This window comes from Ursus maritimus, unplaced genomic scaffold (assembly GCF_017311325.1).
Source record: "Ursus maritimus isolate PB19 unplaced genomic scaffold, ASM1731132v1 scaffold_5, whole genome shotgun sequence".
Lineage (NCBI taxonomy): Eukaryota > Metazoa > Chordata > Mammalia > Carnivora > Ursidae > Ursus > Ursus maritimus.
In genome coordinates, this window is record NW_024426663.1 from 74,565,405 (window position 1) to 74,587,698 (window position 22,294).

General features: G+C 48.5%; 1 protein-coding gene across 1 annotated transcript; it reads left to right on the plus strand.

The window, feature by feature from the left end:
• The first annotated feature begins 1,702 nt into the window (after positions 1 to 1,702).
• Positions 1,703 to 13,531, plus strand: LOC103679954 (TIR domain-containing adapter molecule 2-like). The gene is made up of 2 exons (XM_008709477.2): positions 1,703 to 1,812; positions 10,893 to 13,531. The coding sequence occupies exon 2, from the start codon at positions 10,952 to 10,954 to the stop codon at positions 11,654 to 11,656; it is 705 nt and encodes a 234-aa protein (XP_008707699.2). The 5' UTR covers positions 1,703 to 1,812; positions 10,893 to 10,951; the 3' UTR covers positions 11,657 to 13,531.
• Positions 13,532 to 22,294: the final 8,763 nt, after the last annotated feature.

A 22,294-nucleotide genomic window follows, 5' to 3' on the forward strand; every position in this document is an offset into this window, starting at 1 on the left:
CCACTAGGATATTCAGTTGGTAGCCCTTGTGATGCAGGGGGTACAGGAAGGTCCTGCTAACAGGAAGTTGGAGCGGATTTCGGATGAGCACATCTGCAGCAGCTTCACCTCCAGCCTCTCCCCAGTCTTTGCATACTCACGTTTCCAGAAAGTGCTAGCAGCAACCGGACGCAGTCTCCCGGTATCTCCCGGTATAAAGCAGCTACCCCTTCTGGAAATAGAAGGGCAGGTGCTCGCTTTCTCCCCAGGAGTCCTGTAGGTCACAGGATCATCACAGGCCTTATCGAGGGACCCAGCACACTCAGGAGTCAGATGTCCTCTCTCCTCTCCTAGAGAGGGGGAGAGTAGGGGAGACCGAGCTCCCCAGCGACCAGGAGCCTAACAGCTCAGCTCTAAGAAGCTCACATCCATATCTGTCATCCTCTCTCCACGAGCAAATTCCCTCCATCTCTGAGCATTCCCAGTTTCTCTCCTCTTGAGATCTCCTCCTGGCCCTACATTCCCTTGTAGCTGCTGGCCTCTTCTCTCCTTAGCGAGGCTTTCCCCTTCCTGACGCCCCCACCTCCTGTAGACTGTTGAGCACACTGCCGGCCCCTTTGGGGATACCTCTGTAATTGCTCCCGGGGGTCCGTGAGGTGCTAAGTGCTGTGGGCACTGACCCCTGCCTGAAGCCCTCTCGTCTTTAGGCTCCCGGTCCCATCCTGCGTCTGATTTCCCTGCTGCCCCTCCTCGTCCAGCCCCCCCTCTGGCCTCAGCTGTGTCTTCAGCTCTCTGCTCTCCTTCTGCGTATTCCCAGGTGCTCACGATTTCATTTCCGGAGCCCTGGACCTACATGTGTGAGTGCCTCCTGGGCAGCTCCTCTTCTAGGTCACGGGCAAGCTCCCTGTGTCACAGACCAGAGGAATAGGTCACCCACCCCCACCCGGTTCCCATCAGCGAATGGCAGCACACCCACCAGGTTACACAAGGCACCGGCTTGGGAGGCATACCGGCTTCGCTGTGCGCCCCCATGACTCCCTGCATATCTTTGTGTCCCCCCGTCCCTTCTTTGTGCAGCGCTCTGTGTCCTCTCCTGGGTTACTGCCACAGCCTCTCCGCGGTGGTTCTCCCAGAGTAGAGCCGTAAGCGCCCCTCTCCCAGGCCTGGTCTCCTGCCCTGCAGCCATGTGAAGCCGTCCTGATCAAGTCAGATCGTGTCTCTCCTACTCACCCCTGCCAGGGGCTCTCTGCCAGCACAACCACCTCCAGTCCTGGGCGCCTGGGTGGCTCAGTAGGTTAAGCATCTGCCTTCAGCTCAGGGCATGATCCCGGGGTCTTGGGATCAAGTCCCGCATCGGGCTCCCTGCTGGATGAGCCTGCTTTTCCCTCTCCCTCTGCCCCTCCCCCTTGCGTGTGCTCGCTCACTCTCTCCCTCAAATAAAGAAATAACATCTTAAAAAAAAAACAAACCCGAAAGTCCTCAACAGAATATGTCAGGCCTCTCACTCGCTAACCCTCTGTATCTCCATCCTTACGTCTCAGTGGTACCTTCCCCCCTCCTGCCCCCACGTGCGCGCGCTTGAGCCATATAAGCACCTAGTGCGAACCGATGCTAAGGTACTTTCGCTCTGCGGTGCCTCAGTGGTTTTGCAAGTGCTGCTGCTCCTGTCTGGAGAGCGTCCACCTCCCTCGGCCTTACTCACGCAAGTGTCCTCTGCGGCAGGGGTCCCTCCTGAGCGCTTCTGCAGCGCCCCTTTCCTGTGTGGAGCACCAGTGGGTGATCGTCGACCGATCCTGGCTTCACGTCGCTAAAACCCGGATGTCGCGGTGCAGAGTAAGTTTCCCACAACCCTTAGTTACTACTAACCACGAAGCTTACTAATGAAGCAAGAGACCATTACGTGTATTCGCCACAAGGTGGCGCTGTTCAATAGGAAAGAAGAAGGTTCCTCGCGGCCGAGGGATTCAAGCCCTGGATGCCTTCATCTGAAATGAGTTCTATTTCAGAGGCAATGAGTTCAGCAGTAAGGTTTTTCTGGGGTAACTACATGGACAGACTGAGAATTATATACGTGCGTGCGTTTTATTCTCAAATTATTACCGATCCTTATTTCACTCACTGCGGTTTGAGAGCCTCTCTTCCCACGTGGTCCAAATGTTTTTAAAAAGCACCTATGAACTCCTAATTCTAGGGCAACACACTCTTCAGGAAGGTTCTCGGTTCCGAGTGTGGTTTCTACTGAATGCGCACCACTTTCGCATCACTGAATTCAAAACGTTGTCAGTCAAACCGTCATAAATCGGGAACCAGCTGTATTACTCTGAAGGCTTTCACCTAACAGAAAAGGACCACCCACATTCGGGGGGGGAGGGGTGGTCTGCTTGACTCACAGTCTACCCCTTTATGTGGTAATCCTGTCTAAAAAATACCTTCCCAAGCAGCATCTGGACGGGCGTTTGAGCAACAGCTGGGCTCAGCCAGGTAGACACAGAAAGTTAACTCACAAAGATCTGGGTGAGAAAAGTCAACTGAGTATGAAGGAAAAAGTTGCAGTGGTTTTGCATGTAGCCAGGGACAGGGGGACTAGAGATCTGATGGCAGTAAGCACCCCAAGGAACCCCTAGGCCGTTTCTGAGAAAGAGGGGCTGTCCTGGGATGGGAGCCACTGGCTGCTGTCCCGAGCTCTCCTCCTGCCTGGGACGTCTTCTGCTGGGGGTCTTACCGGCACTGGGGCTTGGAAGGAATAATAACCTTGGGGACACAGCAGTTTCCATCCTGTACCGTTTATGTTTCAAAAGGAGGTGGAGGTTTGGGACAGTCCCGAGGAAGGGGTTTGGCTTCCTATTTGACTGAGACTGTTGAAGCGGTCAGAAAGGAACTTACGCCAATGTCCCCTGCCGCACCCATGCACCCACCCCTACCTGTCCTGTCTTCTGCCCTCTTTCATTTTCACTGGGGAACACGGTCTCTTTTCTCCCCCGCAAAGGCAGACCTCTCCCTTTGCACATTGGATCCCCCCGCTTGCCTCCATGGGCCAACCCTCCAGCAGCCCTCGTCTGTCTTTCCAGCATCACTGAACAGCCCTCCTCCACTAGCTCTTTCTCCTTAGCTAACAGTCATTTTTTTTTAAAGATTTATTTACTTGAGAGAGAGCATGCGCACAAGCAGGGGGGAGACAGAGACAGAGGGAGATGCAGGCTCCCCGCTGAGCAGGGAGCCAGATGCGAGACTTGATCCCGGGACCCTGAGATCATGATCTGAGCCGAAGGCAGACACTTAGCCGACTGAGCCACCAGACGACCCGTAAACAGTCATCTTTATAGCAAATGCTCTTAGGGTACCACACTTCCCCCAAACTCTTACCCCGTTTTTCTCCTTTTGTGGCAAAATGTTTCCAAGTCATTCTCTGTACTCAGTCTCAAATTTCGTTTTTCCTTCGAAGCCCGTCCAGTGAGGTTTCCCCTCCCTCTCGTGTGGCACAAGTCCCCTGAAGCTGATGTTCCCTGACCCCACACACCCTCCATCCATGGCTCCTTAGGCCGCCTGGCCCATTTTGCCTTTAGAAGCGCTGGAAAACCATTCCATGCTCCCTTCCCCTCGAACCTCTTCCCTCCCTTAGCATCTTAGCACCACTCTGCTGGTCTCCTCCCACCTTCCTCACCACTCACTCTCTCTTCGTTGCTGGTTCTTTCCATTCTTGACCCTATAACTCTGGAGTGCCCTAGGGCTCAGCCCTTGGACCAGTTCCTTTTTCTGTCTGTACTCCCTTAACAATCTCGTAAGTCTTTAGGTTTTAAATACAGTCCATACACTGTTAAAAGCCAATTACACACCTCCAGGCTGGCCCTCTCGCCCACACTCCTGACTCTGTATTCTCTGCCTACTCAGCTTCGGGAGCAAATCCCGTCCCTTCTACCTCCAAAATGCACCCCAGATCCAGCCACTTACACGTCCGTGTGCCCTGGACCAAGCCACCAACCACCACGGTCCTCCTGGGCTCCCACAACAGCCTCCTCACTCGTGTTCTTGCTTCCCTTCACTCTGTTTCTGGCGCGACCGAGGGCTCCCGTGAAACAGAAGTCCTATCCTGTCGTCCGTCTGCTCAAAACCTTCCCCTGGTGGCTCCTGTCCATTATCTCCTCCCTCCGACGCCTGCTTACGAGCCCCACTGCACCCCCAGCTCCCGTTCCTTGTTAGGCCCTCTCCTGTCTCAGGGCTGGGTGTTCTTCCTCCAGATGCTCCCACAGATGACGACTTCCTCACCCGGGTCTTATTTGGATGCGTCCTTTGTTCCCTGACTGCGCATTTAAAAACACCTCGACAAAACTTCCTCCAACAGTCCTTATTAGCCTTCTCTTCTTTATCTTTTTTCCCTAGCACTTAACCACTTTCTCATGTACCATACAAGTGTGTGTATGTGTGTGTGTGTGTATAGTGTTTTATAGTCTATTATACATTACATATATTTCCCTTTTTTTTTTAAAGATTTTATTTATTTATTCGACAGAGATAGAGACAGCCAGCGAGAGAGGGAACACAGCAGGGGGAGTGGGAGAGGAAGAAGCAGGCTCATAGCGGGAGAGCCTGATGTGGGGCTCGATCCCATAACGCCGGGATCACGCCCTGAGCCGAAGGCAGATGCTTAACCGCTGTGCCACCCAGGCGCCCCCATATATTTCCCTTTTTATCATCCATCTCCCTTTACCAGAATTTAAGCTCCATGAGAGCAGGGATATTTTCTGCTTTGTTCACTGCTGAACTTAGGCTTCTAGAGTGTTGTAGATGGTTAACTACGTATTTGCTGAATGATTGGATTCAGACCGTGCTTTTCTTTCCCTCTTAAGAACACCAGGCTTCCTCTTTGGAAAGTTGTTTGTGTTTTTTCAAGTTTTTTTATTTACTTACTTTTTAGTAAGCTCCCCGCCCCACGTGGGGCTCGAACTCACGATCCCGAGATCAGGGGTCGCACGCTCCACCACCAGCCAGCCGGGTGCCCCTGTTTGTATTTTGTAGATTCAGCCCCAGCGTATCATCACTTACACATCCTCAGCCCGCGGTCCTGAGGGGCGGGCCCGAGTCTAGTGAGAGGGCAGCCTGAATTTTAGAATTCATAAGCATCTAGAACACAGCTCTGGAAGTACTACGGGTTTTTAAAAATAAAAGGCAGAGAGTTTCTCGAGGATGCCATGTGGACGACGTGGAAACGCTTGGAAGAAGAGGGGTGATCAAGCCGCCCCCTGACGAGTCTAAAGGAATGCTCTCTGTCTCTGTAGATCGATTTGCATTTTCTGGATTTGGGTATAAGTGGAATCAGAATGTGTACTTTTTTTTGGTCTGGCTTCCTTCATACAACATAATGAGTTTGGGATTCGTCCACATCAGTAGCTCATTCCTTCCTGTTGCCAAACGGTCCTTCCACGATAGGGACAGCGAACAGACTTTCTCCCTTCCCCTCTTGGTGGCTGTTTCTCATGTCCTCCTCATTTCTATAGACTGGTGATTGTATCTAAAGACTTGGTCGGAGGTGGGCTGAACGTTTTTGGCAAGACTCCTTGATACGTTATGCTGGGTACGTCATACCGAGCTGCATCAGGAGGCACAGACCGTCTGGTTGTGATGGGTAAGGCTGGGCATTCGCTTGAGGGCGGCGAATCTCTTCTATCTTTGAATTTTGTGTTAACATTCATCGTATTTTCTATTTCAGATGCGTTGGTTTTTACTTTGATTTTTGTTTTTCCAATCTGTAGCTATGCATTTTCTTTCAAATTGCTTTACTGTCACGGCCTTTTTCCATTCCACATTCTCTGATTTTTTTTCAAGCCTTTCCACCATGTTCATCTGATTTGGTTTTGATCGTGTTTATGCTATTCGTTGCCGTCTCTGTTTTTTCCTAATGGTGTTGGACCCTTGATTCATCTGCAGTCTCTCTCCGTGTAATTCTGTTCTCCCAGCTTCGATGTTCTCATTTCTTTGGTTACACATTCTCTTTAGGGTGTGCTAGGGCAGCGCCCCCCAGAGTGGTTGTCTACGATAATACGAGAAGCACGCACCGAAGGTAAACCGCGCAACTTCCTTCATGGAAAATGTCCCGCAGGGACGCCTGGCTGGCTGGTCAGAAGAGCATGCGACTCTTAATCTCAAGGTCGTGAGTTCAAACCCCATGTTGGGTGTGGTGATCACTTAAAAATAAAATCGTCCTAAAAGAAAGAAAGCAAGCAACTGTCTTGCTCTGAGAAAAACGTCCGGTGACCTGAAAAGCGTACTTAGCTGATGTGGTTATTTACATGCTGGCACCGTCTGTCTCTGCATCTTGTCCCGGGCTGGCGCCAGACCATCCAGAGACCCGCGTCTTGTCCCCGGACTGCACTGGGAGTAGCCCCGTCCGAGAGCCTACACACTGCTTGTGTCAGTTTTTCTCTAGCTCCCTTGTTACGTGTGTAATGACCGTTAACAGCTGCCAACGTGTATGAGAACTGTTCTCAGCCATTTTGATCTTCATAAAAACCCTCAAGGTGGATGCTGTAATCGTCACCACTTGATACATGATGAAACAGAAACACAAAGATACCAGGGACTTGGGCTAAGTCACAGTATTTTTATAGCAGGGTGCTGGGATTTACATTCAGGCAGGCAGATTCCAGAGCACATAGTTCTTTTTTTTTTTTTTTTTAAGATTTATTTATTTGAAAGAGAGAGAGCAGGTGTGTGCACAAGCCAAGGGAGAGAGAGAATCTTAAGCAGACTCCCCGCTGAGTGCGGACCCCGATGCAGGGCTCGATCCCACAACCCTGAGGTCGTGACCTGAGCCGAAACCAAGAGCTAGCCGCCCAGGTGCCCCCAGAGCACAGAATCTTAATGAAATTGGAATTTTTTTGGTCATTTGCATGCTATCTTTCTTTTTTTTCCTTTAATATTTATATATTTGAGAGAGAGAGAGAGCGCGCACACAAGCAGGGGGAGCAGGAGAGGGAGAAGCAGGCTTCCCGCTGAGCAGGGAGCCCAATGTGGGGCTCGATCCCAGGACCTCTGGGATCATGTCCTGAGCTGAAGGCAGACGCTTAACTGACTGAGCCACCCAGGTGTCCCACTGTTATTCTTCTTAGTGTTTGTTTTCATTTCCTGGAGTCTGTACGCTTACTTGCCAAGAATGCCCATCGATCACTGTTCTTTTCACCTTACTCCTTTTAAATGCGGGGGATCCTATTGGGGCCCTCTTTGGCTAGATACAGGGTGGGTACATTCTAGACTCTCTTTCCTTCCTTATCTAGGACGTGTTGCTCTTCCCTTCAGAACTTCAGCTCAAGGACTCCATTCTGACAGGTTGAGTTTTTCGGCAGAATTGTTGCCCCAAGAGGCTGTCATTAGTTCTGTGGGGCTGTCGTCAGTAGCGGTAATCAGTAGCTTTGGTCTTAGATCTTTCCTGGGCAAAGGGTGGAGGTAGGGATACCATTTTATCAAGTTCAAAGCATACACACACTCAGGTTTCAATCTTAGAGTAATTTGGCCAAATCTGTCATTATTACAAATGCATTTGTCCTTTAACGTAAAAATCCCATTTGGGGAAGTTATTCTGGACGTGAACTTGCACACCTATGAAATGACTGTTACACAAAGCTGTTCTCTGCAGCATTGTTCGTAATAGTAGCAGACTGGGAACAGCTCACATAGTCGAGAACAGGGAACAATTATAGTACAATCACGTGGTGGAAGATTTTGTGGCAAAGAAAAGGGAAGAAGTTATCACTACTGTGGAAAACTCTTTTGAGCTTAGAGTATTAAAGGGAAAAGCAATGTATCTCTGTCTCCTGCTGTTTTGCAGTAGGGGTGTGTGTTTTTTACACATACATATATATAAACGATACTTTTTTATGAAAAGGAAAGAAATCTTTCATAAACAGTGGAAGGATCTAGAAGACATTAATGAAAGTGGTCACCAGTAGGAGGCCATGGGGGCAACAGGCGGGATGGGGAAGACACGGATGGAAGTGTGAGTTTCCAGTATAAACGCTTTCAAAGTCATTAGGTATTTCAGCCACTACCTTTTCTTAAAAAGTAAACGAAAAAATGTATACCCAGACGTCTTCATTTCTGTGACCAGTGACCTCGTGTGCCTCTCCCTAGCAGCTGCCTTCACGCTTCTCCCATTTCACAGAGGGGAGGAACGCGTTTTTGCCCTGCATCTACCTGTCCCCGACGGGGAGGGGACCTTCCAGAGGCTTCCTGGCCTGCTTCCGTCAGCCTTCCATGCCTGCCTTGTGTTGTGGGAAAGGCCTGTGGTAGACGGCATCAGTGGCTCAGCAAGACCACAGTCCTCGCCCGTCCTTCCAGCCTTGAGGCCCCAGTCCCGGATGGAGACCATTTGCCCATCTAGGAACCACTGTGGTGCTCCCAGAGGCCGCCCTCCAGGTCACAGCTTTCCACGTCCCTTCCCCGTGGCCAGCTCCTCACTCTCTGCGTCCACATGAGAAGCTTATAGTGAAGTTTGTCACTCACTCTCTCCTCTCTGGGCTGAGGAGGAGGGCTCGGGAGGGCGTGGGAACAGCACCGTCATAGATTTCCAGAGGCATTTGCTCTTTTTTGCTGACCAGTGTTTAAGAAAAATGAGACCTAAAGTTGCAATTCTTTCCTTTTTTTCTTTGCGTTCATGGGAAGAGATTTCGTGAGTCTGGCTTGACACATCATTTTTACCCCAGTAGTTTGGGACCCTTTTTATGACTCTCTGTTGTCGTACTGCACGCGTACTTACCTGCAGCAGCCAGTGATGAAGGTGCTGGTCTTAAGTTGGTTTCACAAACTTATCTCAACAAATAAGTGAAGGTCGTTGTAACTGACACTGTAAATCGTGTCTCCTGAACGCTTTCACCATTTTTTTGAAATCGTTCTATCGTTGACATACAGTGTTGTGTCAGTTGCCAGCGTACGACATAGCGATTCAACAATTCCATACATCGCTCAACATTATTATTATTTTTTTTATACAGGAGAAGCTGCTTTCTGCAGCTTTGCAGGATAACACCTTTTTTCGTGACACAGGAGAGTCAGCAGAGAATCCTAACCAGTGACGAGAGTCCGAGCTCATGCGGTTTTGTTATGGGATGTACGTGTTACTGCTGTAGAGCTCTGCTGTAACGTAGCTCTTGGAAGCTGTTGTGTTGCACTGTGGAGTGGAATCGGAGGTACAGACGTCATGGATTCCCGGCGCTGGCCAGCAGTCCCCTCACTGTGCAGAGGCAGTAGCAAACCCTTTCACGCCTCGGGAACATCCGAAAGACGTTTTCTGTGTTTTTCATTGTCTTTTCTTCCCATCCCAGTTCTTCACCATTTTTTGCTGAGCGGTTTCTTCTAACCTCGAATTATTGTGGTGCATGTAAGCTGTGTTATCTATGGCTTGATGGTCATCAGCCTAATTAAATTCTTGCCTTGAACTCTACTCTTTGTTCATGAACAATAAATTTAAAAACCTCTGGAATAGAGCCCCCCCCCTTTTTTTTGGACATATGAAACCTGTCTTTATCTGTTCTAAATCTTCTACCCTTTGATGAAGAATCCCTCTTGAAACTGCCTCTTTGGGGTTCTGTTAACAACATTGCCAGCGTCATCTGAAGATTTTTTTTTTTAAAGATTTTATTTATTTGACAGAGAGAGAGACAGCCAATGAGAGAGGGAACACAAGCAGGGGAGTGGGAGAGGAAGAAGCAGGCTCCCAGCGGAGGAGCCCGATGTGGGGCTCGATCCCAGAACGCCAGGATCACGCCCTGAGCCGAAGGCAGACACTTAACGGCTGAGCCACCCAGGCGCCCCTGAAGATTTGTTTGAACTAGATTCCTGTGAAGCACTTTTCTTTTGCAGCTGATCTCATTCTTCCACTCTGACTTGAAAATTTTTAAAATAACAGAAGGCAGGGCGCCCGGGTGGCTCAGTCAGTTAGGCGTTCGACTCTTGATTTCAGTTTGGGCCATAATCTGGGGGTCGTGAGATGGAGCCCCACTCAGCAGGGAGCCTGTTAGGGATTCTCTCCCTCTCCCTCTGCCCCTCCCTGCTCGTGCTCTCTCTCCCTCTCTCTCAAAAATAAATAAATCTATGAAATAAAACAGCAGAATGGAGATAGACTATAATGATTCTTTGTTGATTTCACTGGAGATCAGTAGCCTTTGTTTCCAGATTTCACTCCCAAATCCAGAAGTTAATTTTTCCCGAGGTGAGTACTCAGTTTCCTGAAGCATTCCCAGGATTAGCTAAAAAAAGATATTCCTTACTTTTCACAACCCTTACCGTAATCACCCCACCGGCCCCAACACGTGCCTGACCCCTGACACGGAGAAGAGCTCCGAGCCATTGAACCCCCGACGTCATTTCATTCGACGTTTCAGGTCTTCTCTTTGTGCTGACTTCGTCGAGATGTCAGCTCGTCATCTTGGTATTTGTCTTCTGTTTTGTGTTTGTGTTTGATACAGAAGTAAGTTGTATATTTAATATTTGAGTATTCTGTCGCTCTCGACTTTTCCTGTTTCTGGTTTACACAATAACTTGGTAATGAAGAAGTTGGATTTAAACTCCATATGGACAGACTGGCGTGGTACCGTCTCGTCTCCCTCAAATACCAAAGAAGTTGGCTGTATTCTGGAGGCTTCTAGCGCTCACAGAATACCGTGTTAGATTTCCGAATGTCTCCTGTTACATTAAACTGACTCTCTGTTCAGCTCCCCCTTGACCACCCGTGGTAGTTCTCGCGAAGCTCACAGAAGACGAGGGATTTCCTTTCCCCAAGATCCGATTGGCATTTCTTTCTTAGGACCTCTATATTACAATCTCTTTGAGGCTTTCGGGTTGAATGAAAAAAATTTTTTTTCCGTTTGTCACGTTTGGATGACATTTACAACACTCGTCTGCTTTGTTATTTCTTCTCTTTGTAGAATGAAAAGAAATGTTGAGAAAGAAGTAACGCTGTCCTCCTCTGCCTCGGATATTTGTGATGGGTGTTGGGAAGTCTAAAATAGACCCCTGCCCTCTCTCTCTGTCCTGGGGAAAGAGTCCCGGGGTGGAAATGAGTCAGAGGCGCCAGGAGTCCGCTTCCAAGAAGCCCGACGACCTCCCCCTGAGCGATCTGGCCGAGCCTAGCCCCAAGGCCCTGGCGCCCACCGGGGAGGGCGAGGGAGCCGAGGACCGGGGAGACACGTCGGAGGAGGAAGAGGACGAGGTGTTCCTCAAGTTCGTGATCCTGCACGCGGAGGACGACACCGACGAGGCGCTCAGGGTCCAGAATGTGCTGCAGAATGACTTCGGCATCAAGCCCGGGATCGTCTTTGCCGAGATGCCCTGCGGCCGGCAGCATTTGCAGAACTTGGACGACGCGGTGAACGGGTCAGCGTGGACCATCTTGCTCCTGACCGAGAACTTCCTGAGAGACACCTGGTGCAAGTTCCAGTTCTACACGTCGCTCATGAACTCGGTGAACAGGCAGCACAAGTACAACTCGGTCATCCCCATGCGGCCCCTCAACAACCCCCTGCCCCGCGAGAGGACCCCCTTCGCTCTGCGAACCATCAACGCCCTGGAGGAAGAGAGTCGTGGCTTTCCCACCCAAGTCGAAAGAATCTTTCAGGAGTCCGTGTATCAGATCCAGCAGTCTCTGTGGAAGGAGACGAAAAGCAGCGTGCGAAGGCAGGTCATCTCCTGAGACGGAGCCCACAGCACGCGCCTGGCTCTGTCCGGCGAAGCCGACCGCTCGTGTCCGCTTGAGAAAGCACATTTCTGGCAAGAAGTTTACAGAATTTTACAGAAACCCGGGAGCTCAAGCAAGATACGTTTCTGCAGGACACCGCATAGACTTGAGGTGCTTTTCGATATTCAGATAAACTTGAGATTGTCCGAGTTTCAAGAACGTTCGTCTCACGGTTGTCCCGGTCCATGCGTATCACGCAGGGTAGCCTTAGCTCATATCCTTGAACTTGGACTTCCTGAGAGTCGTTTTACAAAGACGATGACACTTCCATTGTGTTGGCAAAGGACACGCGTGAGAGGAGGTCCCCGGGAGATCTGACCACCCTTCCTCGGGAAGCCCCTCTCAGAGATGTCGCAGCAGAGCGTGACTCCTAGCGTCGCCCAGAAATACGGAGAGCCCCACGGGAACACTTAGCCTGTTGAGTAATGATAAATACGAAATTAAAGGCCAATGTGAGAATGGTGGGGCGTTTTACAAGAGGCCAATGAGCTGTGTTTTTCTTTCTGCTGGAATTGGGGGATTTGGAGGCAGTGCCACCACGGACTAGCCACGCATTTGATGGCGTTGCGGTTAGGGGGCTCCGGGGAGCCGTGTCGTGAGGTCCCCTGGAGCCTCAGGCTCTTGTGATGTCATCTGTAACTAGGGCTTTATGTGCATGGTGTCTGGACAGTGCATGTGTCCCTGGCTCTGTGTTCGCCGTCAGCTCTCTTAGGGCAGCCTTTAAAAATTCCTCTCACTCGCAGGAAGTAATTCGCACTCGGTGATCAGAGCAGCCTGACCGTGTGCATGCACGTGGGCGTGTGTGTACGTCGTAGATTATTCGCAGACTTAGGATGGAAGTAGGAGATGCGTTCTGTGGCCTCCTCTTCCGTGGCCCACACTCACAGCACACAGAAGAGGCCCACGCGGCCCTGTTCCTTCCCCTCACGCCCTCCTGCCCCCGCTGAGGCTGAAGGGGAGCCATCAGGGACAGATGGGGGGGCGGGGGGGACACACAGGGTGGAGTGCGGGTCATGTCATGTCGTAAGGAGGAAAGCGCCCGGTGAGGGATCAGGAGACCTGGTTCCCGTCCAGTCTCTGCCGCTGGGGCTCAGTGTGACCTTCCCCTCCTTTATCTGTGAAATCAAAGGCTTGAATTGATGGAGCTCCAAAGGGCTTTTGTCCTCTCTCAGAATGTGAACAACTAGGCACCAGAAAAGAGAACAAGCAAAAAAAAAAACAAAAACAATTTTGTAATGTGATGTGTAATAAGTTGCAAGGAGGCTCGAGCTAGGCTCCCAATGAGAGGCTATGCTAATGTGTTGACAGCATAATTGATTTGCTCTGCTCTCTGTTACACTTTTATAGTCCCAACCAAATTACAATACTTGCTTACTCAGATTCTTTTAAAATACATTTTCTGTAGGGATTGTTGAGCAAAGACGTTCTGCCTGATTTTTCTCTCTCGGTGTCTCCTAGTCCTGGGGTCTGCTCACATCTTTCTGCATCCACCTCTTCATAGCCATGACCGAATGTTCCACGAGGAACTTTTCCCAGAATCCTGCGAGTAAGTCAAACCTCCTCCCTTACCGGTACTCCTTGAAGAAGAGATTGCTTTCATTGCGCGGTGACATTTTCTTTACTTAAAGTCCCTTTTTGTCATAGTATCTCACTACTCCCTTTTTCTTTTTCAGTTTAAATAATAACTTTTCTTTTTTTAATCATGTGGCTTCTTTGTATATCTCCGATTTCATACAGTAAAAAAACATTAACTCACCCTTCCTGCTTACTACCAATGCGGGAGCTAGGGATGCTGGATGGTGTTTTTTAAATAAATGTTTTTATTCATTACCCTTGACTACACTTGATTGTTTCCAGCTCCAGGGAAGACTATGGAAAAGTATTTTGAAAAAAAGCCATTAATCTGTACTCCTCCATACAACACCAGGCACAGTGTCTCCTTCAATCTGGAGTGAAATAGATTTTTTTTTTAAAAGATTTTATTTATTTATTTGACAGAGATAGAGACAGCCAGCGAGAGAGGGAACACAAGCAGGGGGAATGGGAGAGGAAGAAGCAGGCTCATAGCAGAGGAGCCTGATGTGGGACTCGATCCCATAACGCTGAGATCACGCCCTGAGCCGAAGGCAGATGCTTAACCGCTGTGCCACCCAGGTGCCCCTGGAGTGAAATAGATTTTTGGTGATGAAGAAAAATGTGAAGTCCTGAATAACTGTGTATGTTGAAATTAACTGCTGTAAAAAGGAAAATAACCAAGATGACAAGAAGTCAAGGTGTGGCCTTAGTTGTATGTTTGTGTTTGTACACGTATGTATAGATTAGATTTACACACGTGCATGTGCGTGCACACACACACACACACACGGAAATTCTATAGCATTCTGCCACACACTGGAGAGCTTCCGTGTGGAGGGCTCTCTGGGCCTCATTGCTCACCTGGAACTTCACACAAGAACCTGGGTTATGCCTAACAGGTTGGTTAGGATTCTTCCAGCCGCAGGAAACAGAAAACCCAATGCCACATGACCCACACCATAAGGTAACAAGAGGTCCCCTAAGGTTTGGTGTCTCTGAGTTGTCATTAAAAACCCAAGTTCTTGGGCGCCTGGGTGGTTCAGTTGGTTAAGCATCCAACTCTTGATTTCGGCTCAGGTCATGGTCCCAGGGTCCTGGGATCAAGTCCTGCGTTGGGCTCCTTGCTCAGCAGGGAGCCTGCTTCTCCCTCTGCCTGCTGCTCCCCCTGCTTGTGCTCTCTTCCTCTGTCCAATAAATAAATAAAATCTTTAAAAACAAACAAACAAAACCACCCCAAGTTCTTATAAACAAGGAGATATTATTCTACCTTAAAAAGAAATAAAATTCTGAGACATGTTCCAACATTAGATGAACTTGAAAACACATGAAGTGGGGAAAAAAACAACAACACAGACACAAAAGCCAAACACAAATGCTATATATATGATTCTACCCTATGAGGTACCTGGATCAGGTGAATTCAGAGCCACAGGAAGAACAGAGGTGACCCCGGGGTTGGAGGGAGGGAAGACGAGGGAGTCATGTTTAATGGCTATAGAGCTTTTGTTTGGGGTGATGGGAAGGTTCTGGAAATGGATGGTGGTGACGGTTGTACAACATTGGGAATGTTCTTACTGCCACTGAACTGTATGCTTAAAATGGTTAATTTTAGGTTTATTTTACCACAGTAATAAACAGAAAAACCCAGGTTCTTTTCATCCTTTGGTCCTGCTGTCCTCAGTGTCCCAGTTGCGCCCCCTCAGCATTGTACCCTGGCTGCTGTGGTGTCAGGCCCCATCTCTACAGCTGGGGGAGCCTCAGCCTCAGGAGATGGTGGGACCGGGCCACCCAAGTGAGGAAAAGTATATCAGTGCTGCATTATTGAAAATGGCTTATATGTGGTGATGATAAAGAGCCGTCTGACTTCTAGTTGGTTTTACTTTTTTTTTTTTTTGATGGATTTATTTATTTCAGAGAGAGAGAAACAGCAGGGGGGAGAGGCAGAAGGAGAAAGAGAATCCCAAGCAGACTCCATGCTGGCTCCATGCCCCAATGCGGGGCTCGATCCCACAACCCTGAGAGCACTACCTAAGCCGAAACCAAGAGTCAGACGCTTAACCGACGGTGCCACCCCGGGCGCCCCGGTTTTTTTATTTCTTTTAAATTTCCCTCCCCCTGCACCCAGCAGACCCCTCCTCCTCTTCCCCTCCCCTACCCCCTAAAACACCACTGCTGTGGAGTCAGACCCCTCGGGTTTGAACACCACCTTTGCCCTTGATAAATTGTGAACTTAAGCGAGACCCCTCACCTTCCCGATCTCAGTGTCCTCGTCCAAAAGCAGAGCTAAGAATACCTGGCTGGTGGGATTATTTTGAGGATGAAACGAACTAACTAACGCGCAGGTGAAGTGCAGGAGAAGTACCTCCCCCTTAGCCCTGCTACTATAGTAAGATGGGAGGGGGGAGAGTGCAGATAGATTGCCCCCAGCCCTACTTTAGGCACCCTGGCAACTTGCAGGGAACAGATTTTAAAGAAAGTGGGCCTTGTCTCCACGTGCAGTACAGATCCCGTCCCAAACCCAGAGGAGCCCCTGACCGCAGGGGTGTGTGAGCTGTTGATGGTGAGTGTGGCTGTGGACACGCTGGTGCGGGCAGGAGGGGGGAGTGGGGGCCCCAAGGCCAGAGCGGGTGGGGGGAGTAGGGCCATCCACCAGAAGAGCAGGAAAGCAGAGTTGGGTAGTGCCAGCCCCGAAGCCAGTTCAGGGGAAGGGCCCAGGGCCCGCCCGCCTGCCTGCCGTGTTCTCTTGCTCCTAACACTCCCTAGTGGTGGATACATTTCCTGTACATTTGAATTTGAGGCGGGCCGCCCATTCAGCTCCGCTCCCTTCTGGGGCTCAGGAACTCCCTGATGATTTTTGCCTGGTTTGTGAGTACGGGCGGGCGGGCGGGGTGAGGCTTAGACTCCTCTCCCTCGGGGTGGGTGGAGCGTGGCCGGGGTGGGGGTGGGGTGAGCAAGGAAAGCACGCCTCTGCTTTGCCACTTCCTGTCCTGACCAAGGACTTCTACCCTGAGTTCAAGAGGCTGTCTGGGCTCAACGCCTCGCAGTTGCGGTCAGAGCTGTTCCCCACTTGAGTCTTCGTTGGTACGGAGCCTTGGAGGGCACCCCGACCTCTCCCAAGGGCCTCCGGCCTCGGTGTGTAGGAAGAGGATCCGAACAACTGGTTGACAGGAGTCAGGACAGCTTCCTTGCGTCCTCTTGGGGACTGAAGCTGGCTCCGACACCCCAGGGCAGGTTGCTGAGGTTGGACATCGTTCCAGAAAGCCTAAAACAGCCAATCACTTCGTCTCCACTAGTAAAGACTAAATTCACATGCGGACGAAATGTTGCCAAACCATCTCCCTCCGCGCAAGACCCCCCAAGAGAGAGGCCACGGTGATTTGCACTGACTGTCATGGAGAAGTCCGAGCTGGGACCCCAGCTGCGTGGATGTGGGGTGGCTCAGCGTAGATCCAGTTCCCAGTTCAGAGGCACTGTCTCGTGCAGGTTCAGAGACCACAAGTCACACTTCACGGTGGGGTCCGGCTCTTTGGGACTTCAGGTCAAGTCTGCGGACCCAGGACTGGGCTGGGACTGGCCCAGGCAGGGCGTGTGAGCAGCCGCGGCCACAGCTGCCCTGGGTGGTGGCCGGTCCCGTGTCCCTGGCTCTCCTCCTGCACGTAGCCCGGTCTTCCGCCACCTGCTGCTGGGCCGTCCCAGAACGTGACTGTCCCTCTGTGCTTGCGGGAAGGTCAGAAGGGCAAGGAGGAAATTTCAGAAAGCTGCCAAGCGCTTGGTGGAGTGAAACCAGAGCATCTGAAAACGGACCTCCTTAAGCCAGGGACGAACAGGAATGAACCAGTGAGAGAGAATGGATGTTGTCCTTGAACCTGAGGTTTCCTACGAGATGCCGCGAGGAGAGAGAAGCTTTCATTTTCGGACTTTCCGTGGCTGCCTGAGAACAATGTTCTTAGAGAAATGTGTAGTCTGAGACCTGCTTGGCCATCCGCGTCGTTAATACGTGAAGCATGAGTTGGAGTAAAGAGTGCTTGAATGTGCCATTAATGAGTAACTCCAGGCATAGGAAAATTATTTGATCCAAAGCTCCACGAGTGAAGCTGTGGGGAGACATAAGAGAGAGTTGCTCTCTTTGCCAGTGCACTAGCTTTCACAACTGTTTACTCCAACATCCATACTCAGTTCACACCTCCTTCCCTTCCTGGCATGAGCAAGAATTGTTGGGGGGGGGGGTCGGGGGTGGTGAATAACGCCTTCATTTGGAATCGTACTCTTCTCCTTGTCTTCAAATAGAGTTAGCTCTGAGTCACTTTACTCGAGGTGAATAAATAGGAATGCTTTTTTTAGCAGACAACAGGAACCTGCATTTAAAGAGGGTTTTTTTTTTTTCTCCCCCATAATCTAATTAGGAACATCCCTGCCAGCTATCTCCTCAAACCACAGGTTTAAAACAAGGAAATCTCGACCCACTAGCTCCTCCCAGGGGATTTTTGTGGCCACGGTTGGCCAGGATGCGTAACCAGCTTTACAGATTTCCTAACTCTACTTATAAATAAAAACATGAATCTGGAATTACATTGTGGTGATGGTTGCACAATTGTGCAAATATACCAAGGCTGCTGAGTTGTACACTTTACGTGGGTAGATTTTTATGGTGTGTAAGATACAGCTCAATAAAGAATGAAAAGCAAACAACCCCCCACCCCCGTAAGCTGCAACAATAAAATGCTCTAGCCCTTTGGAACACAGTCTGGCAGCAGGGAGTGATGTTGAAAATGGGGCTATCTCGTGAACCTAGTGACCTTGCCCCTGGAGCTGTGGCGTTGTACTCTAGAGAAAGTCTCCGGCAGGTGTTGAAAGAAGCACGTATAAGGAGGACGTCTGTTGCAACATTCTTTGTGCTAGTGAAAGACTGGAAGCAATTTAAATCTCCAGCAGTGGGAGAATTCAGAAATCCATTATGGTAGGTACTTACAATGGACTAGAGCATTTAAAATAACTTAACAAAGCTGCATCTATCAACATGTGTGAAGTCCCCAAGTCACAACGCTGGGGAGGGTGCATCCAGCTATAAAATAATAAGGGCCATCTGATAACCGTTTATATGAGGTGTTAAAACACACAAGGCAAGACGGCACTCTTTCTTAATGGATACACACATAGGTGATGGTATGTTATTTTCTGTGTTTTTCTCTATGTTTGAAATAGCTAATCATTTTTTTTTTCAGTTAGCCCACACTTGCAGCCATGTTCAGTGCTGTAGGAATGTCTTTACACATACAACGATTTGAGGAACGAAAAAAAAAAGAGAGAAAGTGTTGACAGATAATTTAGAAAAATATCTGCTGGTAATAATAGGTTTCATTTTTTATCACCTCCTGTGTCGGGCACCGAACTTTACATCATGTGTAATATTCCGTGGTTTCTAGATGCTTAGTCTGATCGTGTGCCCTATGAGTCCCAGGAAACCGAAGCTGGAGACATGAGTCCTAAGCCCCAGGATCACAGGCTGGGAGATGATGGAGTCATTAGAACATCCCACGGTCTGGCTCCTAAGCCTGGTGGTTTTTAGGCTCCGTAATGCTCTTTCTCAGTGGATCTGCCTGCTTTCTCGCGGTGGAGAATCTTAGGAGAGGTCAGTGGTGCAAGAAAAAAAAAAAAAAAAAAACAACATAGCAATTTCTAAGTTAAACCCTGGTGTCTGTGTGTGGTGAGGTTGCCCTATTTTTAGCCGTCTTTGCCTGCTGTGAATAACTCACGACTGGGAGTCAGGAAATGCGTGTCCTGACGCCGCGGAGCCGTCTTTCCTAATGTTTTCAGTTTTCTGTCTTCATTCGGCTGAAACTGTGTCCTCAGTTTTGCTTAGGACCCCTGTTTCGTTTTGCTTTGTCTTAAACTTGCTTTCTTCGCGCGCACTAGAGGTTGCCGATGGTAGATGAAACACTAATGTAGAGGGAGGAAGAAGAACGAGCGGAGCTGGGTGAGTGGACATTGCCTTTATTTCAGGAACATCATCGTTGCAGTGCTCCTGGATACACAGAGCCGTGGGTCATTTCTGTGTACCTTTAGGAAGACAAGGTGGTTTCACAGCATCACGAAACTTTGACTAAGGGAACAAATACAGACGTTCACATACGCTATGACCTGTGAGTTTCAGGAGGGGCTAGTTGTAACACAAATTATTTTTCATGAGTAGATGATACTATAGATAGAATTCCTTTGACCTAGGATGCCATACGTTTTGATGACAGGGCACCCTGTGAGGCCACGTTACCTAAGTTCACGTCTTAGGGCTGCTGTGAAAGGTAAATGAGTCAACCCAGGCGAAGGGCTGAAGACAGGGTGGGTGCGGCTTTCCAGGAAGTCACTTTCCTCCCGATCCGGCCCGTGACTTCTGGCCGACTGCTAAGTGATTAGTGAAGCAGTGACAGCCAGATCTTCGTTGTTGCCCTATTTTTTTCTTTCCCCTCCAGACCATATGGGTTCACTTTTCTCTGAAAAGTTTGCCAAAAGCCAAGGAACAATCCATCTGCCACTTAAACAAGAACAGATTTATTGCTTTTATCTTAAAAAAAAAAAAAAAGATGTCAAGATGAGCCCCCCTCCCCCGTTGTGGGCCTCATCTGTGCTGCCACGTCTGGTGGCTGATGCAGTCCCGACATCCATTCATTGGAGCAGAGCCAAGACAGAGAGCTAAGGGGCCGTGCTCTAAAGCAGGAGGTGACAGAAGGATCAGTAGTCGCTGACCCCGGGGACTCTAATACTTTCTTTGTTTCACTGGATTTTGTATTTGCTAAAGGTCTGGAAGGCTCCCAGCCGTTCGTGCACGGGTCAGGCTAAGTGTGTGCTCTAGTAGGTTCTCCAGAGCTAGTGACCAGGAGAAGAAAGTGAGGGCAACCCTACCCCTGCTCTCAGCTGCCAGGGACATTCAGGCGCTGGTCATTGCCCTGCGACACGGTTGACATGGGGAGCGGATCACTCAGCCTGCCTGACAGTTGGGGACTTAGGGGAACAATGGGTCCTGGTCATTTTCCTCTTGCCGAGATAGTTCTTTTATTCCTTCTTGGGCTGCCTCGTTAGGACCCAAGCTATTTTCTGTGGTCACAAAGACCTGCTCAACTTAAAAAGTTTACTTTAGTTCCATTTAATTTTTAAAGTAGATAATACATTCGAATGCTTCGAAATTCAAACAGTAGAGTGAAGCAATCGAGTTGCCATTCCCGACCCAACTAATCAAAGAGACGCTGTGCGTACACCATCAACACGTGTACATATCTACGTATATTACACATTTATCAGTCCATACCTATCAGTCAGTCCATCTCAGAAGCCATCCCATATCGATCCAGGAAGAGCTTCCGCATTTCGCTCTTTTTATCGACTGTCTAATATTTCATTGTTTCAGTGTATCAGAATTGATTTTAGCCAGTCCCTATTTATGAGCTTTTAGATTGTTTCTAGTCTCTAGCTATTCTGACGCTATGACAAGCTTATACATACGAAATTTTGCACGTGTATGGATGGGTATATCGGTAAGATAAAAAGCCTAGTAGTAGGCTCATTGAGTTAATGAGCATGTGCACGTGAAATCTTTATAGATGCTGCCAAAGAGCTCTTCACAAGACTGCATCATCTATATTTCCACCAGCATTATATGAGAGGGTGTGTTTCCCCAGGTCCTTCTGAGAAGGTCAACAAACTTTTCGATCTTTGCCACTCTAATAGGTAAAAACAAAATAGCATCTCAAAAAATACGATCTTATTGAAGTGTTAATTGTACTTTTTTAAAAAGGTGTGGTTAAACATCTTTTCATGTGTAAGAGTCTGGGCAGTCCCTTTTTTGTGAACCATCTGTATACAACCTTTGCCCAAGTTTCTATTGGATTATTGGTCTTTCATACCAATTTATAGAAGCTCTTCATGGGTTGGATAAATTAGCCCTTGTCTGTGATTGAAGTTGAAAAAATTTTTCTCAGTGTAGGTTTTGACTTTGCTTAGGGTAGTTTTTTCCCCATGTAAACACTTTTTATTTGTAAGTAATAGAATTTATCACTTTTTTCCTTTATTTATTCCTTTATTTTTTTCCCTGAGTTTTCCTTACCTAGGGTTTGTTTGTTTGTTTGTTTGTTTGTTTTCATTCTTAGGAAGAACTTCCCCATGTGAAGATTATTAAAATTATCTTCCTTGGGCTCCAGCCTGGCTCGGTTGGAAAAGCATGTGACTCTTGATCTGGGGGTTTTAAGTTTGAGCCCCACATTGGGTGTAGAGATTACTTAAAATTAAATCTTTAAAAATTAAATAAATAAAATAACATTATCATCTGGTTTCTCCTAGTCCCTTTATGGGTTTATCATTCACATTGAAGTCTTTGACCCTTGTGGAATTTATTTTGGTGTAAGGTGTGAAATGTTGGTGTAATAACCTTTACTCCAGTTACATCTTTTGTGACCATCTTTCCCTGGTAGTTTTATTTATTTTGATTATTCATTTTTTAAATATTTTGTTTGTAAGTCATCTCTGCACCCACCATGGGGCTTGAACCTGCAACCCGGAGGTCAAGAGTCGCACGCTCCACCCACTGAGCCAGCCAAGCGCCCCACCTTCTCCGATAGTTTTAAATGCCATCCCTTCACCTATTGAGTGCTCCTAGATGTATTTGGGCCTATTCCTAGACTCCACAGTGTTTGCTGTTAATCTGTCAAGTTATTCATGTATACCCATCACACTGTTTTAATTATTGTCACTTTAAAATATGCTTTAACATCTGAGAAAGCTAATCCACCCTCACTGCTCTTCATTTTCAGAATTTTCTTCTCCTCTACTTGCGATGTTTACTCTTTCCTGGGAGTGTGAAACATTAATTTTAATAGATTAATCTTAAAATATGCTTATAATCCTGCAAAAATCCTTTTGTTACTTTTATGAGGACCACATTACATTTACAGCTTAGTTTATGGAGATGTGATATGTTGAAGATGTGTGTCTTCCCCTTGAAGAACATCTTATGCCAAAGGGCAACATGGA

What these genes read in the sequence shown, in the direction of transcription:
- LOC103679954 (XM_008709477.2), top strand. Translation starts at nt 10,952, where the DNA reads ATGGGTGTTGGGAAGTCTAAAATAGACCCCTGCCCTCTCTCTCTGTCC.